At 60.6% G+C, this 15,821-nt stretch overlaps 1 protein-coding gene across 3 annotated transcripts in view; it reads right to left on the minus strand.

The window, feature by feature from the left end:
• BEGAIN (brain enriched guanylate kinase associated) overlaps nucleotides 1-15,821 on the minus strand; it is a 44,390-nt gene that overhangs the window by 6,958 nt on the left and 21,611 nt on the right. The window contains exons 1-2 of one of the 3 annotated variants that reach the window (XM_036845035.1): nucleotides 4,466-4,615; nucleotides 346-507 (exon numbers count right to left, since the gene is read on the minus strand). Coding sequence is in view for 1 of the 3 variants with exons in the window: in XM_036845032.1 (XP_036700927.1) it covers nucleotides 346-507 (162 nt within the window). In the remaining 2 variants the exon portion in view is untranslated. Of the gene's footprint in view, nucleotides 1-345; nucleotides 508-1,405; nucleotides 1,558-4,465; nucleotides 4,616-15,821 lie in introns of those variants that run through there. The other 2 variants (XM_036845033.1, XM_036845032.1) reach the window with 2 other exon arrangements.

Raw genomic sequence — 15,821 nt, forward strand, 5'->3', positions numbered from 1 at the left:
CCGGTCAGAGACCCAGGCGACAGTGGCGGGGGTCTGGGTCTGGAGATGGCTGCTTCTGTGTCATGCTGCTGCCCCACCACATAAATACGAGAAGGAATGAGCAGGGGACGCAGAGGTGCCTGGGAAGAGCCTGTACCCGGCAGTAGCCAGCGCCAGTTCAGATCCTGGTTTGGCAGCTCTTGGCACAAAGCGCGACTCTGTCAGAGCCGCTTGCCCTCGCTGAGCCTTGGACTCCCCGTGTACGAATGGGGTCACCAGCTCGGGTGGGAGGCAGGGCTCTCCTAGCGGCAGGTCGCCGGCCCCGCGCCCCGCAGGCCCCGCCCCTCCCTGGCCCCGCCCCGTTACCTGCGCAGCTTCTCCGTGACCTTCTCCAGCTCCTCCTGCGCCCGGCGCAGCTCGATCTCCAGGTAGTGGCGGGTGGAGTCGAACTCGGTCTCGAGCTTCTCGAGCTTGTGCGTGGTGTAGGACAGCCGCTTGCGCAGCTCGCCCTTCTGCTCCTGCAGCGCGCTGCAACGACACGCGGCGGCGGGCCGGGCCGCGGCGCTGAGCTCCAGGCGCCGGTGGGTGCGCACGGGTGCGCCCGGCCACACCAGCGCACGCGCACACGCACCACACGCACGCACACCGCCCCGCCCCCGCCCCGGGGCTCAGGGTCTCTGACCCTGAGCCAGTCTGGCACTGGCGGGCGGGGGTGGGGGGGCAAGTGCTTGGGGCAGCTTAAAGGACCTTGGTTTAAAGAGCGCCCATCGGCACCCAGTCTCTCGGTCTGGGAGCCGACCTCCAGATGGCACCGCTTACAGGGTCCCCGACTTTTGCTCCTCCACAGCGCTGGCTGGGGACGCTGAGGCCCAGAGGCAGTAGTGCCACACCCTAGACCAGGACTCTCTTCCCCAAATCGACTGTGTGGTCCCAGCAGGCTGTGTGACCTCTGGGCCAGGGAGAGGATGAGCCTGGATGCCGCACGCCCAGGCAGCGTCCGCCACAGTGGCCAGCTGGCTGCGCAGAGCATCAGACACTCAGAAAACCACTGGCCTGCACATGTCTCCCTTCCTCCAGGAAGCCTTCCAGAGCCAGGCTTGGCTCTTGAGGCTCCATTTTCCCCACAGACTGAGGGCTCCTCTGGGACCCCGGGCCGCTGAGTTCCCACGCTCAGGAAACAGAAACGGGATGATTCACCCTCTGAGCCATATGCCATCAATTCACATCAGCTACCGCTGGGCACAAGGCAGGAGGGACAGGTGTGGCCACACCCAGGGGACGGGCCGTGAACTCCACCAGGGCAGGGGCCACACCCTCCTGTCGGCAGCCACCCAGCTCCCAGAGAGCACCTAACCATGGGCTGACCTGAGGCACCTTTCCCTTGACTGGCTGAGCACGCAGAAGGGGCCAAGGGGGAAGGACTCACCTTTAACAGCCGGGAGGGCTGATTTCTGCAGGGAAGGGACAGCGGCCTGGTGGGTGAGGGGCACCAGGGGAGTTCTGCTGGCCGTTAGCCACGAGTGAGGCTAAGGTTCAAGCTGCCGTTCAGTGCCCTGGGTGTGCGCTTTGCTCTGTCACTCCCTGCACTTTTCCCCTGTCACCCCCTGCACTTTGCCCCCGTCACCCCCTACACTACAGTCACAACAAAGCCCAGAATGGTGCAGCCTGAAGGTGAACTCCATGGTGTCACGGGGTGTGCAGGGGCCCTGCCATCACACAGACCTGGCTGCTGGTCCCCGCCATGCACCCCCCAATCCACCTGCGACTGTCCCCATCTTGCCCTGGGGACACAAAGCCCTGGCTTCAGAGAGGTGTCCAGGTCGGAGTAGGGGCCCGACTGGGCCAACTGTTTGCTGGAGGAAGTCCAGCCCTCCTCAGGGGACCATTTGGAGCTAAGACCCTTTGGATGGTAACTTCTGGTGGGTGTGCTGTGGGCGAGCAGGAGGCTTCCTCCAGAGCCCGGGACAGAGTGAGCTTCAGTCTCGGGCCCTGTCTGTAAACCACACGTGTTACCATAGGCGCACACCCAGCGAACCCCGATTAAGTCTTCCTGGATTCCTGCCCAGGTCTACATTCTTAAAAATAAATAAAAATAAAGAGTTGCCTATGTTTTGAGAACCTCAGAGTAGGGCGGGGTGGGTCCTCCCAAGAGTTGGTCCCCAAGGAAGATGCAGAGTGACAAGCAAGGAGGGAGACCAGTGGCAGAGTGCCCGCCCATGGCTGCCAAGCAGGCCCTGCCGCTTCCTCCAGGCAGCACGCCTGACTGACTCACCCCAAACCCCCTGCAGCTACAGGTCCCAGACTGCCCCCGGCCCAGGCCTTTCTCCCCAGGGGGCTGGCGAGCTTCTTGGGGGCTCTCCCATGTCACCCAGGGCCCCCTGCACACACGGGATCAGGCGTGGGAGTGGGGCGGCGGCCGCTGAAGTCAGTCATCCTGCAGGGGCTGCAGGTCACCCACAGCCCTCGGTCACAGGGTACAGGCTGGGTCCGCACCCTCGGGAAGAGGTGAGAGCACCCGTGGGGCCACTTGAGCCCCCGCCCTCCCCCACCTTGGTCACCCGCCTGCAGCCACAGCTCGGACCCTGCCGTCAAGACTGTCCACCCCTGACGTGACCCAGCCGTATCCCCCTACGATGCATCCACCCGTCACCCTCCTTCCTTCCTTTCCTGCCGTCCCGCCCTGTTCCCTGCGCCTCACAGCACGAATGAGAAAAAAGTGGTCCCCGCCCCGCGGAGCTTATAGTCTCAAGGGGAGACAGACAATGAACAAGGGAGCAGGTTCACCAACGAGGCAAGTGTAGGAGGAAAAATGACAGGGCTGTGGGGTGGGCTCCGAGCAGAGCCGGGACCCGCCAGACGGGCATCTGAGCTGTGACCTCCCGCTCACGCGGCAGCCAGCTTCATTGAGCCGGCCCACTTGAGCCTCAGTTTACCCTTGGCCTCCGGATGGCCTTCCAGACATACTGGGCGGCTCTGTCCCACCACCCTTCAAGTACTGCTCTCACCTCCTGAGCCCCTCACACCCACCCACCCATCCCTCAGCCGCAGCCGGTCCAGCCCTGGGCTGGCACAGCCCCCAGCCCGCGCCTCCTCCTCGTCCCCCTGCCCGCTTGCTGGAGGCACCTGGGCCCCGGCCCTGGACATGCCTCCCTGGTCCCTCGGTCACAGCAGCGCCAACCCCGGTGCCCCACCATGCCTTCCCCACCTCTGCCACTCCAGCTCCGTCGCCCAGGCTGATCCTCAGGGCCCTGGTTTACATCTGCAGGGCCTCCCCACACATCTCAGGCCGAAGGTCCTCTGTGCCCAGCCACACACGAACCCCTCCTGGGCCTCCATCTGAAGCCCCAACCTCTCTCTAGGGCTCTACTGCCCTCCATGTCCAGCCGCCCACCGGCCTCTCCTCCCAGAAGGCCTACAGGCACCTCACACCCAGTGTGCCAGTGCTGACTCTTCTCTGCCCCCTGTGCTCCCCACCCCCGGGAAGGTCACAGCTGCCATCCGTCCCCAGGCAGACCCTGAGAGGCCGCGGTGACCCCTCTTGCCTGTGGCCACCCTTCACAGCCCGTCACCAAGTCCTGGCAATCAACTACTCCAGACCTTTGGACACGTTCCCTCCCCTGCCTGGTCCAGGGAGGGCCCTGGGCTGGGCACCCTGAGGCCTTCGGTCACCTGTGTGGTACCACCATCCTTTCCTGCCTTTCCCTCCCAGGGCATTTGCCCGAGCCCTGCCTGACCTCAGCCTCAGTCTCCACATCTGTAAAACGGGGATGTGTGTACCCACACACTGGAGCACCCGCCCTCAGGGAGCAGGGCTGTCACTGTGGTCCCTGCACTCCCCGGGTCATCAGAACCGCCAAGAGATGATGCCGGGGGCAGGCGCCATGGGGGGAATGCTCAGTGCCTCTGCCTCCCCCCTGCTGTGGAGTTGGCTCAGGGGGCCCCTCAACAGATGCACAGGGAGGGCCTGGAAATCCCTCATGCCCCACCCTCCAGATCAGGGCCACCCTCCCGGCCAGGGGGCTCGGGAAGCCCTGCTCAGACTGCTGCCCGGGGGGTGGGGGTCACCTCGCTTTGACCTGGGCCCTGGTGAATTGATCAGTATCTGGCCTAACCCGGCAGGGTGTGTGCAGGTGGGTGCGTGCTTCGTGGTTCCCTCCTTGCCCGCGGGAAGCAAGGCTTTCCCACCTCACAGGGAAGAAAGATGAGCTCCCTCGGCGCAGAGTGGGACCCCGCCTGCCTCCCACCAGGAGCCCCTCTGGCCGCTCAGCGGAGGCCTGAGCCCGAGGACCGAGCCCGGGGCTGGTCTGTGGGGACACCGGGGCCTTGCCTCCAAGACCGGATGGCCGGGAAGCAATGGCGAGGGTGTGCTGGCAGCCGACACCCTCCCCCTCTGGGCCTTCTCAGGGGAGTTGATGCAGATGCGGGACGGATGTCTGGGGACAGACGCAGAGACACCGAGGAGCCGGGGAGACAACAGGTGTGTTACCTGTCCCAGAGCGAGGGCGAGGACCTGGCCAGTCGGCCCTGCAGGACGCGGGGTTGCCCGAGGCACGAGGGCACCCAGGGGCTGCGCAGCCTGTGGGTGAAGAGGACAGAGCTGCTCAGAACGGGGACCGGGGGGCCACGCCGGGCCCGCCATGGGCACGCAGTCACAGAGAGATGGGGGATCGTCCCCCACCGGCAGGAGAGCTCCTTGTCATCAGCATGATGGCAGGGTAGGAGCGTAGGAGCCGGGGGGTAGGCGCTTGCCAGCCCTGGCTGCCTGAGTGCATTGCTGGCACCGAGTCCCACCGGCGGCAGGGTCCCCACCCCAGGCCTGCATCCCCATCTCAGCCTCAGAGGGGAGTCATGGCGGGCAGGCACCCCCCAGCTCCAGGTTTCTGTCCGGCTACTGCTCCTTCCTTGCAGGACCCGTGGGTCAGAGAGCCTGGGAGGCAAGGAGGATGGAGGGAGTGTGACCCCCGACCTCTGCTGACGCACACCAGTGGGGTATTCTGGAGGCTGTGGGACCTAGTGGATGTTAGGGGTCCAGGACAGGACCCACTTCACCCCTCCTGGGACCCCTTCTCACTCACCCTGCCTGTGGCCTGTCTGGGCTGGGCGGGGGGTGGGACAGAGGGGGGTGGATGACCCACCCAGCCCCATGGTGCCACCCTGCTTGGGGGCAACGGGATGTACATCAGAGCTTTAGGCGCGAGTCGGCTTGGTCGCCCCCTTCCTGTAGTCTCTCCAGGGAGGGCTCCCGGTGGCCTGGCTGGCCCCGGAGCCAGAGCAGAAATCTGACGGGAGGACGCTGCCCCAGACATCAGGCGTCCAGACAAGGCTTAGAGACACGGGCAAGTGTATGTGTTAAGAGAAAGGGCAGCACAATCCCATTTACAGAATAACTGCGTACAGACGACCACACAAGATAACGGAGGGGAAGGAATGTTAATGTTGTTTGGGGTGGGTGGTGGGATTCTGGGCCATTAAAACATTTTCTTTTATATGTTTCTGGATTTGTCATATTTTCTACAGTGAGGATGAAAAATCCTCACTGGCGGTCCAGTGGTTAAGACTCCGCGATTCCACTGCAGGGGTCGCGGGTTTGATCCCTGGTCAGGGAACTAAGATCAAAAAAAAAAAAAAAAAACAGAAAAAAAAATGTACTAAGGATGAAATTTTGCCCCTCCCCCCAGAAAAGGTTGAAAGTGTTGATCTGATAGGCTGGGGTGGGGGTGGGGCGGGTAGGGAAGCTCTCAGCCGGGCCGTGAGCTGCACATCGATCACCACTTCCGTTAGCCCCCATCTGCTCATCTGTGAAATGGGCTGCCCTTGGCCCTGGTCTCCTGGGCTGATCTTCTGCAGGCCGGGCTGGGGGAGGGGTGGGGGGAGAGGCAGCGGTTTGATCTCCATTTGAACTGGACTTTGGGATTCCAGGCCCAGGGTTCACTCTTGGCCAGTGACCCCAATGCTGCTGAGTGAACGGAGAGGAGGGGCAGGACTGGCCGGTTCCCGTGGGAGCAGCCAGAGACCCAGTCTCCCCTCGGTGGCTCGGCTGAGGCCAGCAATCCCTGGGGGAGGCCCCACCCCAGAAGGCCCTTCCTCGGGGGACTCCTGGCAGGTGAGTTCTCAGAAGAGTAGAAGGGAGGCTGGGACCCTGGGAAACAGAGGCCCAGGGAAGGGGCGGGGCTTGCCTGGAAGCACAGAGAACGGGGGGGCGGGGCATGGCTGTGACTTGACCCAGACCCCGCAGCTGGTCACACACAAGGCATTTATCCCTGACAACCGCTCTTGTTCTGACGCAAATTCTCATTTCCAGCCTGTGGCATGGGGAGCGCCTCTTCCTAGAGGTGAGAAAACTAGGGCCCAGAGAGGTTAAGCAAGATCACACAGCAAGTCTGGGATGCGGCTGAAATCCCCCGATGCCTGTGATGCTGTGCTGGGCCCGGGGAGGAAGGACATGTGAGCTGTGGGGTCCGGGGGCCACCCTTCCCTGCTCCGCGGTGTGAACAAGGTTCCTGGGGGCAGAGGTGCTCCCTGGTGGGCTGTGGTGATGGGGCGGGGTGGGGCTGAAGGAGTGTCTGCCCTCCGGCTCCCGGGTACCAGGAGCCGGTCCCTGCGGTACCCCCAGGGCACTGCCTGTCTCCGCACCCACTCTCCGCGCTCAGGCTCCGGCCCCCAGTCATGCTCCAGTGACACCAAATTGCTTGTCATTCTTCACATGCTGCAGGCAGCTTCTCACCTTGGTGACTTTGTCCCTGTGTCCCCTCTGCCAGGATGGCACTCACTCCTTCCCGCTCAGGTTAACTCCTCCCCACCCAGGGCTTGCTGGTGGGACCCTGACACCCATCCCGCCCCGGCCTGCCCGCCAGGGAGCATCACTGGGGCTGAGTCCCTGTCCTGTTCATCTCTGAGCGCCCGGGGCCCGGTCTCCTGCTCCATGCTGGCCCCCAGTCCGGTCTCCGCCATCCGCCAGACGGCAGGTCATGAAACCCAGCCAGACCACTCCCGCCTCTGGGCAAAATTCCCCAAGATTCCTCCCCCAAGTCCCCGTCCCCTCAGACCCCCCACGGCCCACACCTCGCCCTGCGCTGGCTCCCTTCCCGCACGCTGGCTCCAGGCTGTGCCCGAGTTACCCTGAGCCCCTTCCTTTCCACCTCAGGGCCTTTGTCCTCGCCTTCCTCTCGGCCAGGTACCTTCCCTCTCAGGCCCCTGCCGCCAGGGACAGCCTTCCCTCCTCCACTCTCTCTCATTCCTGCGGGGACAACGACCTGGGGACCTGCCTGCCCTCCCCTGGGACCACCTCCCTCCTTCACCTACTCGTCCCAGTGCCCCGTGCTGTGCCCACGTGGAGCCAGTGACCAGCAACACGTGTTACATGAACAGCTGCAGAAACATCTGCAGGAGAGAAGCCGATCTTCTCTCCGGGGCTGCAAGGTCCGGTGCATTTTTATATCCCCGGGGCCTACTCTGAGGTTGGATAAATGGGGGGGGGGTAAGACCCCCAAGTCCTCCTTGCTCCCCTGAGGCGCTGGTGTGGAGCAGAGCACCCAGCCCCTCCCCCACTGGCCTCTCACCCTCCCGCAGGGGCCGACACCCTGGAACTCATGGCACAGGGACTCGTGCCGGCTCCCAGTGTCAAGGGCAATGCCCGGCGGAGAAGGACACCATAGAACCACCCTCAGAGCTACCACTGACGGGCCACCTTGGCCAAGGTGACCCCAGCCCTGGGAGAAGGTCTTTGCCCCCAGACCTGCTCAGACCCAGCTGGTCCTCTCCCAGGTGGGCCTCCAGTGGGCACCTTGGGACCACCGCATCAGACACTTGGGATGCCCTGCGTGGGCCCGGGGGCGGGTCCCTGCAGAAGAGCCTCTGTCCCTGCCCCATGCTGGCATCATCTCTGAGTCTCCCTGTAGAAGGTCTGGTGCCACCATCCTTCCACAAAAGGAGCCAGAGACAACCCCGGCAGGGTCTCAGAGCCCCCTCGTCCCTGCCGAGGCCCCTCGTGCCCTGGCCTGTGCCCCCATGCTTGGTGGCCACCACTTTTCTGTGTCTCAGAACAAACGTCTTTCTCTATTCCCCTTGAACTTGATCACTGCCGCACTGATTCCATCCTGTGTCCCCACTGGGAACCTACTCAGGAACTTTCTCGAGGGGCAGGTGGGCATGAATGGTTAACCAACACCCCCAGCACCTGCCGAGGGCCTGCCCTGCCCCAGGTGCCCACACATACCTACTCATCTAGTCTCAGGCCACCCTGTGAGGGAGGCGTGCACCACACCCATATGACAGATGAGTAAACTGAGGTTCATGGCGATAACGTCACACAGCCCTCCTGGGGTTCAACACTGGGCCAGCTGTTCTTCCCCTCACGTTGAGATGCCAGATTTTAGTGCAAATTGCAGCCCTTTAGACTCTCCCTTGAACTGTCTCCCACACATCATCCCGCTTCCTGGTGGGCCGTGAGCTTCTCCTTGGAGGAAAACAGCTCTGGGCATCTGGCTGGCACTGGTCTGTGGCTCAGACACGCCTGCCCAGCCCCTGGGCAGCCCCTCGGCTGACTCTGCAGCAGTTTCACCAGCAACACCACGTGCATGGAGAAGGGGACTCTGGACATGCCAGGCCATTGTGCAACAGCGTGCAGGTGCATGCATGGGTGTGCGTGTGTACTGGGGGAGGGGACTGTCACAGGGCTGGCCTGGGGGCCCACAGCCAGGAGGGGTCACCCACTCAAGCCAGACAGGGGGTGATCTCAAACTCTACGCCTGCTCAGGCCCTGCTCTCTCCTGGTTTGCTGGCCGAGGTCATCCAGTGGAACCAGTCCCTCTTCCCTCCTCGTGGCCCGGTGACATGGCCGCTCCGCTGCTCTCCTGCCCAGGGACAGGAGACAGGAGACGCCGCAGGGAACATTTCATCTCGCCTCCGCCTCATCTTATCAGGCGGCTGCAGCCCTGCTCCCACCGCCCCCCTCCCCACACCCCCATCAAGGCAGAACCACGTGCTGGGAGCTGGCGGCACTGCAGCCTGTGAGCCCTCAGTGGGTGGGTGGACCCAGGGGTGCTCAGGGCCAGGACAAAGCAGAGCAACCTGGGCAAGTGGGCGGAGCAGCTGCAGAGTCACCGCTGGGCCTTTGCACATAATGCCCCTCCTGCTCAGAACATCCCCTCCCCTGTGCTTTAGTTCACTCTATTTACCTCCTCCAAGAAGCCCTCCCTGACCTCCCAAACCCCACTCTGGTTAGGGCCAGCTCTCCATAGACTCGGCGCCTGCACGTGTACAGATGGCAGGAAGTCACACGGCCGAGCTGACAGGCCTCCCTTTCTGCTCATCCGGCAGACTGACCCGGGAGCCTTACCACATCCCCTGTTCCGTTCCTTCACTTTCTCCTCTCTGTTCAACCTCCCAACGCCTCCTCCTGCACCGCCACTCACAGCTGATGACCTCGCTTCCTCTTCCATGGGAAAAAAGAAGCCACCCCAAGGGAACTTCCGCAGATGCCACCGCCAGGTCTCCCCACCTACCAGCATCTGCCCGCCTGTTACTATAGACAACCCGCCAGGCAGCCCCTCCGCCCACTCCAGGCGCGGCTCCAGCTACTCTCCCCTCACTCCCAGACCACCAATTTCTCCCTCTTTTCTGGATCATTGTCTCCGGCACAAGAACATGCAGGTACGCTTGCCATATTGAGAACAACCCTCTGCTGACCCTCCAGGACCTGTCCTCAATCTCTGCTCCAAGAAACGTTGCCTGTCCTTGCACCCATCCTGCCAGGACTGATACCCAACCTGGCTCGTGTCCCCTCCACGCTGCCGAATCAGCTCTTGCCAGTCCCTGATCTCAGTGCTCACGTGACCTGAGCCCTCAGCGGCCAACGGCACGGTCGACCCCTCCCTCCTCCTGCAAACACCATCCTCACTTGGCCATCCTTCTCAGCCTCCTCTGTGGGTGGTCCTCCTCTCCCAGACCTCCTAACCAGCAGGACCCAGGAATAGTGCCGCCAATCTCTCTCCTTCCCTGGGTACACTCACCCCATGGTGACCCCAGCCACAAATACCATCGCTCCACTGAGGGCCCCCCAATTTGTGTCTCCCCGACTCCAGGCGTGCACACCCTCTGCTGCCTCCGTCTCTGCTTGGATATCTCGCAGGCAGCACAGACCTGCAGGGCCCACTGTATTCCACTCCGCTCGCCCTCCCCAAATCCACAGCCTTCCCTCCCCAATCCCTGCCCCGCCCCAGCAAGGCCAGCGCTCCCCAATCCCTGCCCCGACCCAGCAGGGCCAGCGCTCCTCCCAGAGCATGGAGGCACCCTTGACTCTTTTTCTCTTTCCAGCGCCGCCCGCCACCCTGAGTCCGACTTCTCTTGCGCGGGATTGCTGCACAGCCTCCTAACTGGCTCCTGCCCTCACCTGCTCTCAGCCACAGGGGTCCTGTTGAAGGCTAAGTCCAATCCACGCCCCCCTCCACGGCTCCTACATCGCTAGGGTCAAGCCCAACGTGTTCATGCTGATCACCTGATGGCAGGTGGCCTTCCCATTGCCCCCTGGACCTCACCTTCCAGCCGCATTCAGCACGGCCTTGCCTCAGGGCCTTTGCACCTGCTGTTCTTCTGCCTGGATCTGTCTCCCAGATGCCCCACGGCTGCCCCTCTCCTCCTTCACTCAACAAACGCAACTTTCTTGGCGAGGCCTTTCCTACGCTCTGCAGGCATCCTCTCTCCCCCTTTCCCTGCCGGGCCTGTGTGTCCCTGGCCTCACCCCCTGGAGTGGCAGCTCCCCAGGACAGGGATTTCTGTCTGCCTCGTTCCCTGCTGGGTCCTCAGACCCTGCAGCAGAGCCTGGCAACCAGGAGGGCCCAATAAACATTCGCTGAATGAATGAAAAACACAGAGTGAATGCATTTTACACATGAGCAAACTGAGGCTCAGAGGGAGAAAGCGCCACCCCAGGCCAACAGGCTGCAGGCCTCCTGACGAGCAACCCGAATTCCCCCAGGCAGCTTCCAGGGCTTTGGGCTGTTCCTTGCCTCTGAGGTCAGGGGCTTTAGGGGTTTGGTTTTGTTTGTCTGGCTCTGCCAGAAGAAGTTGCTCTCTGATTTCCGTAAGGGCTGAGCCCCCTGAAATGATCATGAGAGGGTGAACTTTGAATTTCAGGTCAATAATGAGTGTTCAGTGTAAGTATGTGCAAAACACGGCATGGAAGTGCTTACACTAAATAAGCATCCAGCTCTTTATTGAAATCGGGGAGCCCGATAAAGTAGAGGATGCCCAGTGACATTTATTTAAATTCATTTAAATTTCACTGGCCATTCTGTACTTTATCTGGCAGTCTGAGTACGGAGACAGAGGTGACCCCATGGAGGAGGGCCTCCAGCACCGGCAGGAGAGGTCATCCCGTGCCCGTCATGAAGAAGGCCAGCTATCTGTGCGGGAAACACAGCTTGGGCAAAGGCCGGGAGACGAGTGTGGCCAGAGCCCAGGCCTGGGTCAGCTGGCAGGAGGCCGAGAGCGCCTGGCCCCGAGTGCGGGCCAAGTGTCCGGTCCCCTTGCTCGGGGCGCCGGGAGCCCCTGGGGAGCTCCACAGCGGAAAGGACTGGCGACAGGCTCTGGCCTGGGGCTGTCCCTCTGGTGGGTGAGTCGGGACAGGGAGTCCTAAGGAGGCTGCCTCAGGAGAGATAGGGCCAGCCACACTGCGGGCCCCAGGAAGCCCCCAAGACCCCCTTTCTGGCTGTGTTGGGGCTCCTGGGGCACCCCTGCCTGGCCTCGTCTTTCCCAGCACCCAGCCCAGCACTGCTGCTTATCTACTCTCTTTTCTTCCCCCCCCACACTGGGGGGGCCTGGAGGGCAGGACTGTGCACACTTTGGCCCTGGACCCCTCCCCTGCCCCGAGGCCACACCTGCTCTCTGCCCAGAATCCGTGCTCAGGGGGCGTCCGCGGGGAGGACAGGTGGGTGGTGTGGTCCTACCGCTGGTGAGGAGCTCCCCGCCGGGCTCCCAGATGAACCTCCCAGCGCCTGCCACGCTGCCCTGTAGCCCAGGTGAGAAGAGGCTGCCGTTCCACACTCTGATGGTCGGGTTCATTACTGCCCACCACGGAACCCACGCTGGCTCCACTAATTTGACCACCCCACCACAGACACGGGCACGCATTAATTGGATCGGCGCTGGGGCCTGTTTCCTGGAATTCTGGGGATTATAAAGGTAATCAGGGCTGTGGGAGGCTTGCTGATGACCCTGGAGCACAGGGCATAGGGTGGCCTGCCCCATCCCGGCGCTCTCTACGTGCCCCTGGGCCCCTCCGGGACGCCCTTGGTCCCTGGTCCCTCTGCCCTCACCGCCCCACCTACCCCGCACCTCTCCACACCCACAGGAGACAGTCCTGGGGGCCAAACTGAGTCTGGAAGAAAAGAACTGGCGTTATGATGATAGATTTTAGCAGCAGCAGGTGGTTGCAAGGCACTGGGGCCGAGGAAGGAGGCTGCTTTTCTGGGCCTCAGTTTCCCCACCAGTAACCAAAGCCCAAAGGACACCTGTGACCATCACCTCCTCTGGAAGCTTCCCCCGAGATCACCCCCATTCAATCATTCAATCACCCAGTGAGACCTACTGTGTGCCCTTGACAGTCCCCTCGTTGAATCCTCACCCAAGGCCTGGCAGGGAGGGGGGATGCTACCCATTGTACAGATGAAGGAACTGTGGCCTGGAGGGCCAGGGCCTTTCTCAAGGGCACCTGGCTAGTGAGCATGGGAGCCAGGATAGAACCCTCCCCAGGGCAGCCCCTCCGGCCAGGACACAGGACACAGAGGCGCAACCCCCTGCCCTGGCAGGGCACCCCCATGCTGTCTGCCACGAGGGCTGAGGATCCCAGGATACCTGCTCCCGGGCACCCATCCCACAGACATCTCGTGCATCCCCACCTGCCCCATCTCCATCCTTCCCATGTCAGGTAGCGGCAGCTCCATCGCTCAAGAGAGACACCCAGGCCTTGTCCCTGACACCGGTGCCCTGATGGGCAACGCCTCCAGAGCCTCAGTGGGCCTGTCGAGGGATGCAGGCGATGCGGCAGCTCTCAGGCTGTCATGAAGGTAGAGTGAGAGCGTGCAGGAGGGGCCAGAGATCTCAAACAGTCAGGGCTGGTTTTCTGCCCGTGGTTAATGGGGGTGAGGCAGAACGCCGAGAAACAGGTACACGGCACATCCTTGCTCTGAAATACTCAGCCACCACCGGGACTGGTGATGTGCCCTCTCTGGGAAAAATGCAGTCTTGAGGTGCAGCAGAGCCGGCCCGCTGCCCCCGACCCTGAAATGCTCTCGCAGTCCCAACTCAGTCTAGGTCTGCAGGTCACAGCCCAACACCCCCCCTCTCCTTCACGATGGGAATAATGCCATCTGCCCAATGGTTGGGGAAACAGGGCCTGGGAACAAATGAGACCATGTGAGAGGGGGGCATGCAGTTAACAGGGAGAAGCGGCCCACACAGCGCCAGCCATGTGCCCAGCTTCACGTTCACGAGTTCATTCTCAAAACAACCTTCTAAGTTAGGTGCTATTATTACGATCTGCATTCTAGAGATGCAGAAACTGAGAATCAGAGAGGTTCAGAAACTTGCCCAGGTCCACACAGCCAGTAAGTGGCAGGTCTGGGATTCAAATCCAGGTAAGTCCACCTTCTTAACCACATACTTCATCAGGGAGCCTTTGCAGAGGAGTGGGACTCAGATGGGCTGTGAGGACAGGAGACTTTGAAGGGCAGGGCAGAAGAAGGTAAGAGAGGACAGTCCATGTGGAGGGTCCCTTTATAATGCCCTGACTCCCAAAGGGAGAAATCAAAGTGAGGCAGTCATTCACAGCTTAGTGAGAATTAGCCCATAAGACTTCCTCCGCTAGAATCATGTTTAGAAGTGAGGCAGAGCCGGGAGGAGCAGCTGGGTCCAGGGCTCAGGTGGCCACACAGAGGGGCACTGGGTGCCACACAAGAGCTTTGGGTTTTCTGAAGGGTCAGCGGGGGCCCGGAGGCCTCGGAGGTGCATCCTCACTCTGGACTTCAGGAAGGGTGCTGGTGTGGCCCTCAGGAGGGGACACTGGAAGGGGCCAGTGGGCTGCAAATTTTGGCCCAAACACAGAGAGGCCTCCTCCCACTGGGCAGTGTCCAGCTGCTCTGGGAGGCTGTGGCTGTCCTGACCCCAGAGACCTAGACAAGCCCCTTTCCGCCTCTGGCCTCTGTTTCCCCAACCCCCTTCGGCTCCGTGATCCCTCCTGGCTGGCGGGGGCAGGAGGCTGAGAGCCCGAGAAGGGCAGAGCTCAGCCGCCAGGTGAGGAAGAGCATCCCCCCTGCCCGCGGGCCTTTGCCCACGTTGGACGCCCTGCCGGGAATGCCCTCCCCCCACTCCTCCTCATCTCCGTCCAAGCAGCCCCCTCTCAGGAAGGCTCCCCTACGTGCTGCTGAGGCCAGATCCCTCCAGTGGAGGCTCTCATACCTCCGAGGACCTCTCACGGGGTGATTTTTTAAAAAACCACTACTCCCTGAGGGGGTGGGGGGCAAAAGTGTCCCCAACACTCCCCTTCCTGGGGGGTAGAGTGGAGGGCCCCCTCTCGGGCATCATGAAGCGTGGGGAATAGCTGTTCCCCATCCCCCTTCCTCACTGTGCACCACACTTTGGTCTCATTCCGAGCGTTTACTGAGCACCTACTACGTGACAGCTCTAAGTGCTGGGGATCAGCAGTCAGTTGCTGTTCTTTGCGGGGGGAGACGGATGTAAATAAGATAAATAAATAAGACAAACTGAGAGTCAGGTGGGGATGAGGGAGATGGAAAATCAAGGCAGGGAGGAGGAGGAGGATGGGGGAAGGGCTATAATTGTAAATGGAATGAGTGGTCAGGAACCCCACCCTGACCAGGGATGACATTTGAGAAAGATGTGAAAGGAGGGGAGGCAGGGAGTCACGTGGATATCTGGGGAAGAACATTCCAGGCAGAAGGAAAGGCGCCTGCAAAGGCCCTGGGGCAGGAGCCTGTCTGATGGACTCGAGGAGTGGCATCGAGGCCTGGTGGCTAGAGGGGGTGGGCAGGGAGAGCCTCTGGAAATGAGGTCAGTGCAAGTTGGCATCTCTGGGGCGACCTCCAGGGCATCAGCCTGGCACTTGGCATAGTGTCTCGGCACAGTGAGTGGCATCTGGTATAGGCAGCACTGCAACACGCGTGGGTGACACGAATGAATCAAGAGTATGGGCCTGAGCGTTTGATGTCTGTGTGAAAAAAAGCACACAGAAAACCCACAAAACCCAAAAAACAAAAAAAAGCCAAAAATCAAAAAACCCCCAAACCCCCACAGAAGCCAAAAAAAACAAAAAAAAACAAACAAAAAAACCCCCAAATTTAAAAACCCACAAAACCCAAAAAGCAAAAAAAAAAACCCAAAACAAGAAAAACCGAAAAAAATTTAAGAACAAAACAGCAAAAAATTTAAAAAACAAAAACAAAAAAAACACAAAACAAACCCCCAAAACAAAAAAAAGCCAAAAAACAAAAAAATCCCCAAACTCCCACAAAACCCCCAAAAACACAAAACCCAAAAAACAAAAAATACCTAAACAAAAAAACCAAAAAAATTTTAAAAAACACAAAACCAAAACCCCACAAAACCAGAAAAGACAAAAAAATTAAAAAAACCAAAAAACCCCAAAATTAAAAAAAACAAAAAACCCACAAAATACAAAACCCAAAGCCTCCCAAAAAAGTAAAAAACACAAAACCCAAAACACCTCCCAAAACCTAAAAATAATTAAAAAACACAAAACCCAGAAAACCACAAAACCCAGAAAACAAAAAAAGCCAAAAAACCAAAAAAAATTTTTTAACCCAAAA

This window comes from Balaenoptera musculus, chromosome 2, assembly GCF_009873245.2.
Source record: "Balaenoptera musculus isolate JJ_BM4_2016_0621 chromosome 2, mBalMus1.pri.v3, whole genome shotgun sequence".
Taxonomy (NCBI): Eukaryota; Metazoa; Chordata; class Mammalia; order Artiodactyla; family Balaenopteridae; genus Balaenoptera; species Balaenoptera musculus.